Raw genomic sequence first — 15604 nt, forward strand, 5'->3', positions numbered from 1 at the left:
CCTCTTGAAAGGAGGCTTCTGAGCCTCTTGAAAGGAGGCTTCTGAGCCTCTTGAAAGGAGGCTGGAGCCTCTTGAAAGGAGGCCTCTGAGCCTCTTGAAAGGAGGCCTGAGCCTCTTGAAGGAGGCCTCTGAGCCTCTTGAAAGGAGGCCTCTGAGCCTCTTGAAAGGAGGCTTCTGAGCCTCTTGAAAGGAGGCTTGAGCCTCTTGAAAGGAGGCTTCTGAGCCTCTTGAAAGGAGGCTTCTGAGCCTCTTGAAAGGAGGCTTGAGCCTCTTGAAAGGAGGCTTCTGAGCCTCTTGAAAGGAGGCTTCCGGGCCTCTTGAAAGGAGGCTTCCGAGCCTCTTGAAAGGAGGCTTCTGAGCCTCTTGAAAGGAGGCTTCTGAGCCTCTTGAAAGGGAGGCTTCCAGCCTCTTGAAAGGAGGCTTCCAGGCCTCTTGAAAGGAGGCTTGAGCCTCTTGAAAGGAGGCTTCTGAGCCTCTTGAAAGGAGGCTTCTGAGCCTCTTGAAAGGAGGCTTCCAGGCCTCTTGAAAGGAGGCTTCTGAGCCTCTTGAAAGGAGGCTCTGAGCTCTTGAAAGGAGGCTTCCTGAGCCTCTTGAAAGGAGGCTTCTGAGCCTCTTGAAAGGAGGCCTGAGCCTCTTGAAAGGAGGCTTCTGAGCCTCTTGAAAGGAGGCTTCTGAGCCTCTTGAAAGGAGGCCTGAGCCTCTTGAAAGGAGGCTCTGAGCCTCTTGAAAGGAGGCTTCCAAGCCTCTTGAAAGGAGGCTTCTGAGCCTCTTGAAAGGAGACTCTGAGCCTCTTGAAAGGAGACTTTGGAGCCTCTTGAAAGGAGGCTTCCGGGCCTCTTGAAAGGAGGCCTGAGCTCTTGAAAGAAGGCTTTCGAGCCTCTTGAAAGAAGGCTTCAGAGCCTCTAGAAAGAAGACTTCAGAGCCTCTAGAAAGAAGACTTCAGAACCTCTTGAAAGGAAGCTTCCGAGCCTCTTGAAAGGAGGCTTCCGAGCCTCTTGAATGGAGCCTTCCGAGCCAGCCTCTTGAAAGGAGGCTTCCGAGCCAGCCTCTTGAAAGGAGGCTTCCGAGCCTTTTGAAAGGAGGCCTGAGCCTCTTGAAAGAGGCTCTGAGCCTCTTGAAAGGAGGCTTCCGAGCCTCTTGAAAGGAGGCTTCCTGAGCCTCTTGAAAGGAGGCTTCTGAGCCTCTTGAAAGGAGGCTTGAGCCTCTTGAAAGGAGGCTTCTGAGCCTCTTGAAAGGAGGCTTCTGAGCCTCTTGAAAGGAGGCTTCCTGAGCCTCTTGAAAGGAGGCTTCCTGAGCCTCTTGAAAGGAGGCTTGAGCCTCTTGAAAGGAGGCTCTGAGCCTCTTGAAAGGAGGCTTCTGAGCCTCTTGAAAGGAGGCTTCCTGAGCCTCTTGAAAGGAGGCTTCCTGAGCCTCTTGAAAGGAGGCTCTGAGCCTCTTGAAAGGAGGCTTCTGAGCCTCTTGAAAGGAGGCCTGAGCCTCTTGAAAGGAGGCTTCCGAGCCTCTTGAAAAGAGGCCTGAGCCTTTTGAAAGGAGGCTTCCGAGCCTCTTGAAAGGAGGCTTCCGAACCTCTTGAAAGGTGGCTTCCGAGCCTCTTGAAAGGAGGCTTCCGAGCCTCTTGAAAGGAGGCTTCCGAGCCTCTTGAAAAGAGGCTTCCGAGCCTCTTGAAAGGAGGCTTCCGAGATTTTAATGAAAATTAAATAATTTTTTTTTTATTGGCTCCAGGCTGGCTCGCCTCCGAATTAAATAATTATTTAAACAGTTATTATGATTTTTCATAGGTTTACAAGTTTTCAACACAGCAATCAAGAAGACTCTTGTCGACAAAAGTTTTCAATGTGAGTAGAAAGATGAAATGGGTGGCTTTCAGCATTTAGTAAAGAAATTTGCGACTTTTTGCAATTAGCTTAGCTTAGCTTAGACTGACTGTACATATCAATGGTTGCTACTCCGTGATTGATCAGAACTGGTGCAAATTGCACTACGATCCAAGTGAATAGTGGTTAGGGTTTACCATCTATTCTCGAAGTGCACGTTTCAGCAGCTCTCAAATGTTGATCAATAACGGCGCCGGCCAAGTCCTTACAGTCAGTTGGGGAAGGGAAGGAATGTTAGTGTGTGGATATTGTTGCTACTAGAGACCGAGAATACCTCTGCATCTCCACAATTACCACGGGAAGGAAGTTATGTTACTTGGGTGGGGTAATCAGTAACATAGATCGGGATACACCATGGAAAGTGATGTGACTATGCAACTTCTATACTACATTATTAGCATTAGCATTTCCTTGATTTATTCAATTGTTTATCCTTCGCGAGAATAAACAATCAATCGTTCAAAATGAGCGATTGTTCATTTGAATTTCGGATGAGACGCCCGCCGCATCATTTCTTCAGAGCAAGGAAAGTAAAAAAGAAACGGGATTTAAATTGAAAATAAAGTAATAATCACGGCTGTTCAACCAAATTGATAGTAATCGGAAAGCTAATTATGTTATCTCTATTTGACGTTAAATAAGAATGTTCAGCCAGACATATTTTGTTAATTTACGTTTATTTTACATGTCGTTTATTTTGCATTACTTTCGCGCGTGTGTTTGTCGCTTGCCGTGACCAGTATACCGTAATCAGGATCTCACTGGTATTAATCCTGATGTGCCGGTTGGCACTCGTGTTGGGCTTGTGCGCTTTGAGCGGCACACGGTCGCTTTTCAGTCAATATAAAGTCGTACATGGTGCAATACAAGATGCTAAATTGGAGACGACATAAATACACGATATACATACATGTTGTATGGAGAAGCACCTATATCGGCTCCACTTCAACAGCCTACACGACACCATATACTTTCATGTGTTGACTGGGTTTGATGGGGCCTGCCTATAGACACATGCAGCTTTTTGCAGAGGTTCAACAGAGCCCACTGTCAAACCCCACCACATCCTAGGCAGGCCCCCTAACTCGCAGTGGCCATGGGGATGGGTCGTCAAGCCCTTGGACATAGTCCCTGCTGCCCCTTTTAGTAAAGAAATTTGCGACTTTTTGCAATTAAGGGAATAATTACAAGTGGAAATATCTCTAAAAATATGTATAATTTAAAGATAACTTTTGTAGTATGTGAGATGGAATGCTACAATGTTCAGCAAAAACATGTTATTTTGCATGTTTATAAAATCATTGGAAAGAGTTAGAATGAAAAATAAGATTTTGCAGGGGTTTTTACATAAAACGTCTTGAGTTTGTTATATATAAGAGATATATATAGACTATGCTCAACAAAATTGCTCGTAATAACATTTGCTACAACTTTGCGAAAGACACCATGTGTCTATCTCACTCTGGTGGTAAAATAATTTTCTCAATTCACATTTAGGCGGATTGATCATCAAACGGTTTTTATTGAAAGATGCGCTCCTAAGTATCTTGAAACTGCTGTGAACAAACCCTATATCAAAAAACAGTAGTTTTTGTATTTCGATCGTGAGAATGACAAAATAAAATACTGTTGTAGGGGTAAACAGGATTCAAAGTCTTTGATTTACTGATCGTCATGCACATTGTGTACAATACAAAGTATTAGAAAAAAATATTTTTGTAATTTGCATTTTTTTGTATTTGTCCAAGGTACCCTCTGGGGTCAGCGAAGGTATCCCTAGGGGTACATTTACTCCAGGGTAAGAACCGCTGATGTAAGTGTTAGATAAATAAATTTTATTGAACTATCAATACCTAATGATATTATTCAACCAAACTCTGTTTCAAATGCCGAACTAGCATAGTAAAAATTGTTCCAAATACTGAACACTTTTATTGAAATTCCGAACACTACTAAACAAACTAAAATGCATAATTTCAACGTTATCTCATTGTTGAACAATTATGATGTCCTTGATCTGTACCCCTACCAATAAAATTCTTTTATTTATGCAATTAACAAAATGTTTTGAATAATTCTCCATGTAACGAGAGTTCGGAATTTGAGTCTGTTTGGGATTTGAGTCAAAACGAAATCAATCGCCAAAGGCTGTACGACATCCATGGGCCGAGCTTTTTTTAACTCTTACAGTCTTGGTCAAAGACCTAATACAGATATTCAACGATTCTCAATTGGAATAGTTAGTCTAGTGTCAACATCATCAATGAAACTAAGCCATATAGAAAAATAGTAGATAATAGATTTGGTAATTGAACGTGATCTCAATGTTCATGCTCAATTCTTGCTGACATCTTTCTCTAATCATGAGAAGGGATGAGATGGCCACTAACATCTTTGAAAATAATGAGTTCCTAATTCTGTTTTAACGTTGGCTTTCTCAGTCTAAAGTAATTAAGACTTCTAATTTGGCAAAGCTTTTTTAAAGGGATAAGCTGTCGGAACATCCATTCTAACAATCGCAATCTATAAAGTTCCTAAGTTTGCTAGATAAACAGGACATAAGAAATGATCTAAAATATTATGGCTTACTGGTCGTGTTTGGAAAAGTGAAGGGCAAGTTCTTCGAATTTTCCTGAGAAATTAATGCAAGTTCCCACAAAGTATCGCTTCGAAAAGTATCAACGTTCCTCCGAATTTCTACAAGATTTTGTTGATAGATATTCCTCCAAATTTATACACGGAAAATCAGCCAAATTTTAAACTGGAGATTCCTTTTAATTTCCACGTAAAATATCTCCGATTGCTATGAATTTCCACGGATCATTCATCCGAATTTCTTGGATTCGTATTCCAAAACTGAGGTAAACTTCTTTCAACGAGGAAATATTTATATATTTCAATCCTTTTTCCTTTGCTTTTGAAACCCATATGTTATGAAAATAAATCTACAACGATATGGGTATGTGTTTTTAATTATAATATTATGCCAAGCAGTTGTCACTCCAGTTATCTGTATTGAATAATGTAGACTGCTATATATTTAAAGCGGCGGGATAAATAATGCTAAGTTTAGACAAGGCAAGTGAATTGAACAAGTCGCTTGAGTTGAACACGAACGTCTAAACATCTTCAATCAACTCACTTGAACGAAAAAAAAAGTTGAACAAGTTCCACTCACGTAGCATAAGGGATCTATGGCGCGGTCGATTTTGATCAGCGACGAGCCGCTGTTGATTAAAACTCTTTTTTTTGCTTTATAATGCATCATGAAATTACAATAGTGTCAGATCAAAAATAACAATTGAGTTGAATACACTCAACCAAGAAAACAAGCGATAATCATACGAATATCTTATGTTTTTTTGCTATAAGAATTACTTACAAACTTTTTACGATTTTCTTATAAACTGTGTGTTGTTTGACCGAGAATGATTTTCATCAGCTTGTCTTATGAAAAAAATAAGTTATCCAGAACCCATAAAGAAATCGTTAGAAAATCTTATGAACATCAATCAACCTCGCATATAAGGGTCATAATATTTTCAACACGATTTTTCTATGTGCTCTCTTGTGAGATCAAAGAAATTAAAGAACAAAAAAAACGTGAAAATACAACATACACAATTAAACACAACAAAATATTTTATTATTCTCAAAATATATATAATTGCTCTTCACGTCGCAAAAAATGTTATTCAATGCTGCCGTACCCAATACATTACTGATTTCAATACCTTCGTCGAGATGGTTGCATCTTGCATCCTACCAGTTGGGAGACTCGTCAGTGGTTTCCTCTGCTGCTAGTGCGGGAAATATTGAATAATATTATCGATAAGGGAGACTTTAGAGTCGTCTCATCATCGGTGGTTTCCTCTGCTGGTGAATAATATTATCGTTAAGATTCTGTAAATATGAATTAGAAGTAAAACATAGGGAAGAATTTTTTTTCAAAAGAAAACATTTACTCACATTGATGGCCATCCAATTGAAAATCGCTTCCTGTAACTGATCTATCTGGAGACAATATTTTCCCGGTTGATGATCAGTATAAGTCTGCTGCACTCCGCTCATTGCTCCGCTGGTAAATCATTTAAAACAAATTTGCGAGGAAAACCAATTTGAACGATCATCTTCTGCATATTCTGCCATGTTGACTTCTCATTTCATAAGATTTTTCTTATGAGTTTTTCACATCAATCAAGAGTTGTGATGAAAATCATAGGACAACTCTAATGTTTATTTTTCTATAGAAAACTTATTTGAACTTCATAAGACACAAAAATGAATTTCATAACAGATCAAATAATTGTCATAAGAGGTACGATGAAAATGAAATTCGATTATTTTTTCATGCTTCATAAGATGAGGCTTATAATGTCCCTAAGATAGTTTAGTTGAGTGTACGAGTGTAGAGGAAATATTTACCAATAATAAGAGCACATAAACTCTATACACATAAATACATTACTTCTGCACGCAAGTATTTGCTCAATTCGTCAGACTGAATTGGTTGGTAGTATAAAAAAAATGTAACTATTCGATACTTTTATCAAAAATTCGTGTTTGGAGCCAGTTGTATAAAGGTACACAGCATGGGAAGAATGGGAAGCATGTTTTCCAAACAAACATGACGGCACATTCGGAAATGAAAAACATTTTCGAATAGAGAAGCGAAATCACAAAGCTTTTCCGCAAATGACGTAACGCTATAATTGACAAACACTCTGCAAGGCTTTTATCATGAAGCACTTTAAAATATTTTATAGACGGCACGTTATGATGGACGTCATCCTGCACCTTGAAGCGTTGCGTAGTTTGCGAATTGGCCCACAACAGTGCACAATGGCTTTCCATCGAATCGCATCCGTTCGCGGTAGCGGGCGTGGGATACGAGACGAGAAAGGAGCATTGTAAAACCACACATGGTTTCGGAAATTTGGCGCAGCATTATTTCGAGGAAGTTATGACACAGCTAGCAAGAAGAAAGTAAAATGGAAGGGAGGGAGAAATCAGACAAGTTATCGGTCAATTTGGTACAGATCAACTAAGGGCGTTGGTTTAATATGTATAATAACAGCTGCAGCGGAGCATAGGATATAATGCGCCAGTCATTCTACGAGTGATCAAGATCTATTCGTTCTCCGAATTATTGTTTGCGAGAGTTCGACTATGTGCCTAGTGTAGGGAATTTAGGCTCATCAGTACCCGCTAAGCTGCGGAGGACGACGGAGGCCCTTCGTGGCTTAGTAGGAAAAGCACCCGTTCTGGCTTCTTGGTCATGGGTGCAAACCTCACCGAAGGAAGTGGTTACCTTTAATACATTTTTATAACTGAACCTTTCACATGTTGTGCATATGCACAAGCTTCGAACAAAGTAATTAATTTGCAATCCGGGTGGCCAATACCCAAGTTTTTTTTTATATTTTCAATGAAGTTTTCTCTTCGGCTTCAACGGATTCCCCAATGTTGCTATTTCTGTATCATGTTCACAACGTCCAGTATCCATCGTTCGAACTGGACACCGTTACCAAAAATCACTCAGGCCAAGTAAAAAAATGTGAGGGATAAAAGGAATCTTTCGATTCTAAATAAGTTCTGAACATGTTTATTTTTGCCTTTCTCCTGAGCAATTCTCTGTGAAATCATGTGTTTTATTCGAGATTTTAAGAGAAAATTTAGCATATACATTATTTTTGAGCTTTAAGAATAATGAGGCTCTCTTAAGGCAAATTCATGTTTTCTTATTCTGCATTATGTTATTAGTCAAGTTGCCTTCATACTTATCCGCACATAATTCACCTAACATCACGAAGCTTCTGCTAAATTTATTCCACCTTTTCGTGGGAACGACACAGCTGCCTAATAGCCTTAAGGTGAACCTGCTGCTGTGTATACCAATATTACCACATGGTTGTTACGTCAAATTTTCAAATGCCGGAAGATAGTAAATCGCTACACATACACTGCTTAGACTTTAGTCCATTTCAAATTAAAATAAACAAATATGCCACCTATATTTTCGCGCTATGTGCCTGGTGATTGGTTCAGCTCGTATTCTTGAAAAATACGGCATTAAAAGTACGTGAATGCCAAAATGGTCAACGTGTGACTTTGTTGGCTTGTTCAATTCAGTCCCAGACTAATTCATGCCCAAATCATTTTCAAGCGGAGGAAGAAATGAAAGTATTCGTTTTAAATTAAATTATTATACTGCATGTAGACAAAGAAAGGCATTTCAGTAGAGCTAGATGGATCTATGTGATTTATCAACAGGCTTTTGGAGTACAAACTGGTTCGTTGTCATGCTTCCGTTCATAGCGTAGCACGTCCTACCGAATTCCCCGAAACATCGTTATTTCCGACGTGCTTTTCCTTTCCCGCCTAATCTCTTCTCACATTCATCGTCAGACCAGTCCTATGTATCCTAGGATGTTCTCAGCTCTGCGTTATTAATGACTGCTCTAGCGGTTCTGGATTCTAGATAGTGCTCCATCATTCGGGAACACTGGGTCAATATTCGATGCGTAGGCTTGGCGGATGCACGTATCGTATATGATTAATGAAGGATAATGTTAGGCACAATTTCAATACCATTGGGTGGTTTTCTGATGCGAAGCTAGCATCACGATAGCTTCTGTTATCGATTATGACATGACACAGAATCAAGACTCTCTATGGTGGGCAAATGTAGAGCAAGTTTATTGCCACAGGAGACTGTAACTGCCCCAATTAAACGAATATAGTAGTTTCAAGTCACAACAAGTTCGATGCCTTTAGTGAGCATTTCAATTTTACTCAGCAATATAATTTTTGCTAGTTCAATATTTTTCTCAATGAAAAAGAATTGTTATGAGGCAAAAAAGGTCAATTTTTTTCCAACTAGACTTACAATTAGAAACTTGTATCCACATGTATTCAACATGGCGGAATTAAACACAGAAAAGCTCTAGTTTCCACTTATTTTATTGAGATTCGCTTTTTCTTATGTACCTTATAGAAATATTCTACAACTACAATGTTTTGTGTCCAAACAAAAATGTCTTGATACATAATTGTAAAATATTGTTACTAACAATAGTCGATATCCTTACATTAGTAAATAAAATAAGAATGGTTCAATAACAAGCAGAACATTACAATGTGATGTTTCATAAACTTTTAAAGTCGTCCGAAACAAAAACATTCATTTAAGAATGTTTGATATGAAAGAATTTATTGAGGAGGTTGTTCAAATGTTTTGTGCTCGATATCATAAACTATACTTTTAGATACTAAAGCCACCGAAAAAGTCAATGACCCGAAATGTATCACCCAGCAGCAACTTCAACCGTGTGAACCTCCAGTAGTCAAAGTACTCGGATGTAGTGTAAATCTGTGTAAACACCATAATTACCTCTACCGTTCTGACTCGGATCAGAAGCAATGTTTACCAAGCACAAACATAGCGTACCGCTAGCTCCCAGCGTGAAATGAACCATTCAGCAGCGAATCCGACATATAAAACCACTTCTGTGAACCAATGCATTCATCGTTGGAGTCCGTGAATCGGTGTTGCTGCGACTCTGCGTCAAGTGTTGTGACTGGGAAGGGAAAACGGCCATCTGTGACGGTTGTATTGACGACTTCGGACAGCGGAGAGCAGACCAACGTACGTTCCTTCGCCGTTGTTCGGGCAACGACGACGGAGATATGTTGTGCTTCAATTTGAAAATAGCCACCATCTTCCGGACCTACCGGGAGACGGATCCGGTTCGTGACCGGAGCCAAAGTTTGTTTACGCCTCCTCCCCGGGCACCCCACAGAGATATCGGAGCCCTTCGAGTGCTGCAGCGGCGAGCGTCCAGCGTCATGTAAGTTGATTTCGATGTTTTCGTATCGTTATGTGCTTTATTGATAAACTGGAGTTTACTCTGCAGATAATATCCTATTAACATTAATGAATTGTACAGCGGCGTAGAATTCACACTGTCATATAAATTCCTGGAGGAATATGTGTTGGCCTATTTACTTGATTTTGCAATTCTAGGGATTTTATTCAAATGGGCGTAACTGAATTTGACCTTCATTTTTGGAACAGCGATTGTGCACTTTATTCAAACTATTTTCACTAATGTGCCCAGCTGAAAAAATGATTGTTAATCTATATGGTAGTGACGTCAGTTGAACAAAATTTGCTGAATAGAGAGAGTATTAGCCGAATCAAATTTCAAGGTCCGATACAAAACCGTCTATTTGAAAAAGTTGCTTGGATCTGGATCTGTCTTAATTCTTAATACTTATTGTTATTACTGTAGAAAGAGCGTGGAGGCGCGTGGTACATGGTAAATAAGCTTCGCGAAAAACTTAAGTCGTTTCGTTTCTGAGGTGTAGCTACTCCGTGTTCACTGCAACACAGAAACGAACATTTTTGCAATTCTAAAAAGATTGCAAAAGTATGGTAAGTATGGTATAATGCGTCCCACCTAGTCAAAACGTCCCTGTTTGATTTCTAGAGAACTATAGCGTTAGCATACTGGCCGCAAAACTTGCATTGAAACACTCAGTTGGGCAACAAAATAACTTTTCTCAGTGGTTAATCTAATCTCATACTTGCACAGCCAATACTTGAAAGCATCCTGGAAAATGATGGTTTCTGAATTCTGTCAATTTTCTTTTCATACGGCCAGGCCAACAACGCAGTATGTACCGCAGAGATGACTCCTAGATACTGAAAGACTTCAGAATTTGTAAACCCTCAAAGTCGATCCATCCATAAATCGAGAGGAAAGGAAGAAAGCGTGGAACTCCCGTACCAAACGCGTCCAGTTAATATATGTAAATAATAATCAAAGAAGAAGAAGAAGAATAATAATCAAATATTACATAAATGAGTTTTTCGTTGGGAGCGTAGCTATTTAAAAGTTTTTAAATGGTCCATTCGGCAAGTGATGGTTGACGTTGTGTTCAGAATATCTACGTACGCTATAGAAAAGAAGATCATCATCATTAGCAGGTAGTCGATAACGTCAGCTTCTTTACTCGGTGACAGATGTGATGACAATTCTGAAAATAAATATAAAAGTATCACTAGCACAACATTAGAAGATTTGACACTTTAGAGCAGGGCTGCCCAACGTACGGCACTCGGCTCCATTTTTTTGTGGCGCGTAAGAAAAATAAACTCAAATTCGGCCCACCCGTTTTTCTAGCTGGCTCGGGAAGCTCTTTTTTATTTTAACTATTTAATACGTAAGTTTTTAATCAAAGCTTGAAACGTTTCCAATAAAGATTGGCACGAGTAGTTTACGTTCACGTTGAAAAAGGAAGACCGGTTTGCTCAATTTGATCAGAAAGTTTTGCTACATTGAAAGAATAAAATCTGAATCCAAGCATTCTATGAAATATAATATTTGAGGTACGAAACAAAAGTTGGTAGAACTTCAAAGGTACCTAGGGCGCTCAATCAATTTGAATTTACATTCATTGATTTAAATTATTGGCCCAATCCATTGTTTATAGAAACAACAACTCTCTTAACTCAAGAACATACGAAGTCAGAAAATGCAGTACGGGCCAGTTTTTCTGTTAGTAGGTTTTTGGCAAAACGGATGAAATTTTTCCAGGACGGAGAGCTTGTTGAGGAAACCATTTAGGTTGTTGTTTACAACATCGTAAGTCTCAAGGAAATAGCCTCCTTCAGAAGCATTAGTTTGCGCGGAACACGGTGAAGAGTAAAAGCTCTCGCAGAAGATTTGAAAGCTACGTTACGTGAAATTCTCTCGCAAACAATGAAAATATTGACGTGAAAAACGTGGCGTAGAGGTGAGCCAGCCCAGGGCTGCAAGCTTCTCTAATAACGATAAAAAGAAACGTTGCAAAATTGGCTGTGTTCATAAGAGGAATTGATGATCATTTTCGAATGACCGAGAAATTGGCAGCTTCGAACCCTATGCAGGGAACAACTAACGGGAAACCCTGAGGGCTGATAAGACCTGTGCAAAGGAAATTTTTTTCTCCTTGGTAAACTTTAGTGACCTCACCAGCAATCAATAACAGGAAATAACAATGGCTTTGTGACAATTCTAAAGCTTAGTATGGAGATCTCAAGGAAAAGGGTCAAGGAAAATTTGATCAAATTACCAAAGTAATTTCAACGTAAATGCAGTAGATAAAGTAGGCGAAAAAATCATTGTTTGTCTGTCAACAAACAGGTAAGAGCTTGAAAATAAATAGCTGCAACTTTTTCCGAAAAATAATCATCTTTTGCGGCATTCCCTCGCTTGTATCGTCGTAGGTGTAGATGTCTCGTCTAGCCGAAGCCATATCTCAAAAGTTCGTGTGCTCTCTCCAGCCCATGTGAGAACTTCCTTGGAATTGGAAAGCCAGTTCCGCGAATGGAAACCTCCAAGAAAGTGGACAAGTGGAATGCTTTGTGAGCTGGTGGTTTCTAGCATGACATAATGGAATTGCTTCAGTTCTTGCCTTATTCGCTGTACACTGGAGGCACTCAGTACCTGCTCGTAAACCAGTGTCCAGCGTCAACTCATCGTCCAAGAATGTGTATACCGAAATAAGCTGATAATTTCCATGGAACGTCACAAGAAGAATATGCCACTTCCTCCATATTACTAGCTGATTGTTCCAGGCCGTCTGGTAACGTTTTGGTACCTGAAGGTGTTCCACAACGTTCCACGATCTCTGCACTGCAGTTCAACTTTACATTCTATAATCTCCCACAGGCGGAATTTTACTTTTAATACTGATTGCTTAAGATACAGCTCCAATTGCTCAAGATCCACTTCTTTGTGTGATGTTTTGTTACTAGTTCTGCCTTCCCCTTTACACATTCTTGTTTGCGTCGTTTAATGGGTTAGATTGATGGGGGTCATTTTTTTTTGTATTAAGTTATAGCTTAGAGTCTGAAGAATATGGGACAATCGGTTTGATACTTAGAAACACTTTCCTTCGCATTATTTAAGAGCATACAAATAAACGCAAAATTCATCGGACGAAAACGAAATATATGACATTTATGAGTGATAAATCGACTGGTTTTTTTTTAATAATTTGTGCTAAATAATTTTTTCTAATACAGAACTAGAATTTTGGTGTTATCGAAATTGTATCGCCAGCAACGTGATGAATTTTTAGACAGCGATGGCGACACGGCTTCACGCCGTTGGGGTTCGACGGAATGGATCAGCGTGAACTTATTGAATGCAATAGAAATTCTCCGAAATTTCTTCGGAAGCGTCGTCAGAAATGCATCAAAGGCTACATAGGAATCCCTCCGGCAGTTCCTCCAATAATTCATTCTGAAGTTCCTTCGTGAATAAAGATCGTTCAGGAATTCAATGGGAAGTTCCTTCAGGAGCTCGACGGGAAGTTCCTTCAAGACTGCCACAGGAAGATCCTTCAGGACTTTATTCAGATGTTTTTCAAGGATTTCTTCCGGAAGTTCATTCACAAATTATTCCGGAGGTTCTTTCAGGAAATTCATTCAGAAATTCCTCCGAGATGTCCTTCAGGAATTCCTCCGGAAATTCCTCCAAAGTTCCCCCTGGAGATCAACCAGGAATTCTCTCAGAAACTATTCTAGGAATTCCTCGAGATGTTCCTTCGGGCATTCCTCCGGCAGATCGACCAGGTATTCTTTCCGAAGTTATTCCAGGAATTCCAAGGGAAGTTTCTTCAAGGATTCTATAGGAAGATTCTCCAGGAATTCTCCCGGAAAATCCTGCAAGAAATGATACAGAACCTATTCAAATAACTACTCGGGAAGTTTCTCCAGAAATTTCCTGAGAAAATCTTTCGAAAGTTTCTCAAAGAATTCCTTTAAAAGATCATCTAGAAAGTTTCTTAAAGGATTTTAGATCAGGAATTCCTTCGAAAGTTTTTAGAAGAATAATTCGTAAGAAATTGCCCTGATAATTCCATCAGAATTACTCTGCAAGTTCCTTCAGGAATCCCTTCAAAGTTCCTCCGGGAGATCGACCAGGAATTCTTCCAGGAACTCCTCGAGAAGTCCAGGACCAGGAATTCTTCCAGTATTTCTTCGGGAAGTTCCTCTAGGAACTCGTCCAGAAGTTCCTCAAGGAATTCCTTCGGAAATTACTGCTAGAATTGATTCAGAAGTTATTCCAATAATTCCTCGGGAAGTTCCTCCAGCACTTCCTCGGGAAATTCTGCCGGAAGTTTATCAAAGAATTCTTCCGGTAGATCCTCTAGAAAGTCCCTTCAAGTAATTCCTTGGGAAATTCTTCGAAAGTTGGAAATTCCTCCGCAAGTGCATTGAGAAATTCCACTGGAAGTTCATTAAGGAATTCGTCCACAAGTTCATTCAGAAATTCTTCCGAAAGTTTGTTCAGGAATTCCTCCGGAAGTTCCTTAGTAACTCGTAAGGAAGTTCCTTGAGGAATTCCTCCGGAAAATATTTCAAGAATTTCTCCCGAAGTTCCATTAGGAATTCCTCCGGAAGTTCCTTTAGGAATTCCTCCGAAAGTTCCTTTAGGAATTCCTCCAGAAGTCCCTTTAGGGTATCCTCCGGAAGTTTCTTTTAAAATTCCTCCGCAAATTGCTTAAGGAATTCTTCCGGTAGTTCCTTTAGGAATTCTTCCGGAAGTTCCTTTAGGAATTCTTCCGGAAGTTCCTTTTGCAATTCTTCCGGAAGTTCCTTTTGGAATTCTTCCGGAAGTTCCTTTTGGAAATCTTCCGGAAGTTCCTCTTGGAATTTTTCCGGAAATTCCTTCAAGAATTCTTTCGGAAGTTCCTTTTGGAATTCCTCCGTAAGTTCCACCAAGAATTTCACCGGAAATTCCTCCAAGAATTCCACCGGAAGTTCCTCCAGGAATTCCTGGAGGCATTTCTGGTGGAATTCCTGGAGGAACTTCCGGAGGAATTCCAGGAGAAATTAGCGGTGGAATTTTTGGAGGAACCCCCGGGAGAATTCCTGGAGGAACTTTCCGAGGAATTCCTGCAGAAATTTCCGGAAGAATTCCTGGAGGAACTTCCGGAGGAATTCCTGGAGGAACTTCCGGAGGAATTCCTGGAGGAACTTCCGGAGGAATTCCTGGAGGAACTTCCGGAGGAATTCCTGGAGGAACTTCCGGAGGAATTCCTGGAGGAACTTCCGGAGGAATTCCTGGAGGAACTTCCGGAGGAATTCCTGGAGGAACTTCCGGAGGAATTCCTGAGGAACTTCCGAGGAATTCCTGGAGGAACTTCCGGAGGAATTCCTGGAGGAACTTCCGGAGGAATTCCTGAAGGAACTTTCGCAGGAAATCTTGGAGGAACTTTCGGATAAATTCCTGGAGGAACTTCAGGAGGAATTCCTAGAGGAACTTCCGGAGGAATTTCTTAAGGAACTTCCGGAGGAATTCCTGGAGGAACTTCCGGAGGAATTCCTGAAGGAACTTCCGAGGGATTCCTGGAGGAACTTCCGGAGGAATTCCTGGAGGAACTTCCGGAGGAATTCCTGGAGGAACTTCCGGAGGAATTCCTGGAGGAACTTCCGGAGGAATTCCTGGAGGAACTTCCGGAGGAATTCCTGGAGGAACTTCCGGAGGAATTCCTGGAGGAACTTCCGGAGGAATTCCTGGAGGAACTTCCGGAGGAATTCCTGGAGGAACTTCCGGAGGAATTCCTAGAGGAACTTCCGGAGGAATTCCTGGAGGAACTTCCGGAGGAATTCCTGGAGGAACTTCCGGAGGAATTCCTGGAGGAATTTCCGGAGAAATTCCTGGAGGAAATTC

At 40.5% G+C, this 15604-nt stretch overlaps 1 protein-coding gene across 2 annotated transcripts in view; it reads left to right on the top strand.

Moving 5' to 3' along the window:
- LOC134219965 (GTPase-activating Rap/Ran-GAP domain-like protein 3) overlaps nucleotides 1-15604 on the top strand; it is a 263290-nt gene that overhangs the window by 146562 nt on the left and 101124 nt on the right. Inside the window, exon 1 of one of the 2 annotated variants that reach the window (XM_062698871.1) lies at nucleotides 9202-9724. The exons of the other annotated variant lie outside the window; for it this stretch is intronic. Within the exon in view, the coding sequence (XP_062554855.1) occupies nucleotides 9564-9724 (161 nt within the window). The 5' untranslated portion in view covers nucleotides 9202-9563. Of the gene's footprint in view, nucleotides 1-9201; nucleotides 9725-15604 lie in introns of those variants that run through there. 2 annotated transcript variants of the gene reach the window in all.

Source organism: Armigeres subalbatus, chromosome 3 (assembly GCF_024139115.2).
Source record: "Armigeres subalbatus isolate Guangzhou_Male chromosome 3, GZ_Asu_2, whole genome shotgun sequence".
Lineage (NCBI taxonomy): Eukaryota > Metazoa > Arthropoda > Insecta > Diptera > Culicidae > Armigeres > Armigeres subalbatus.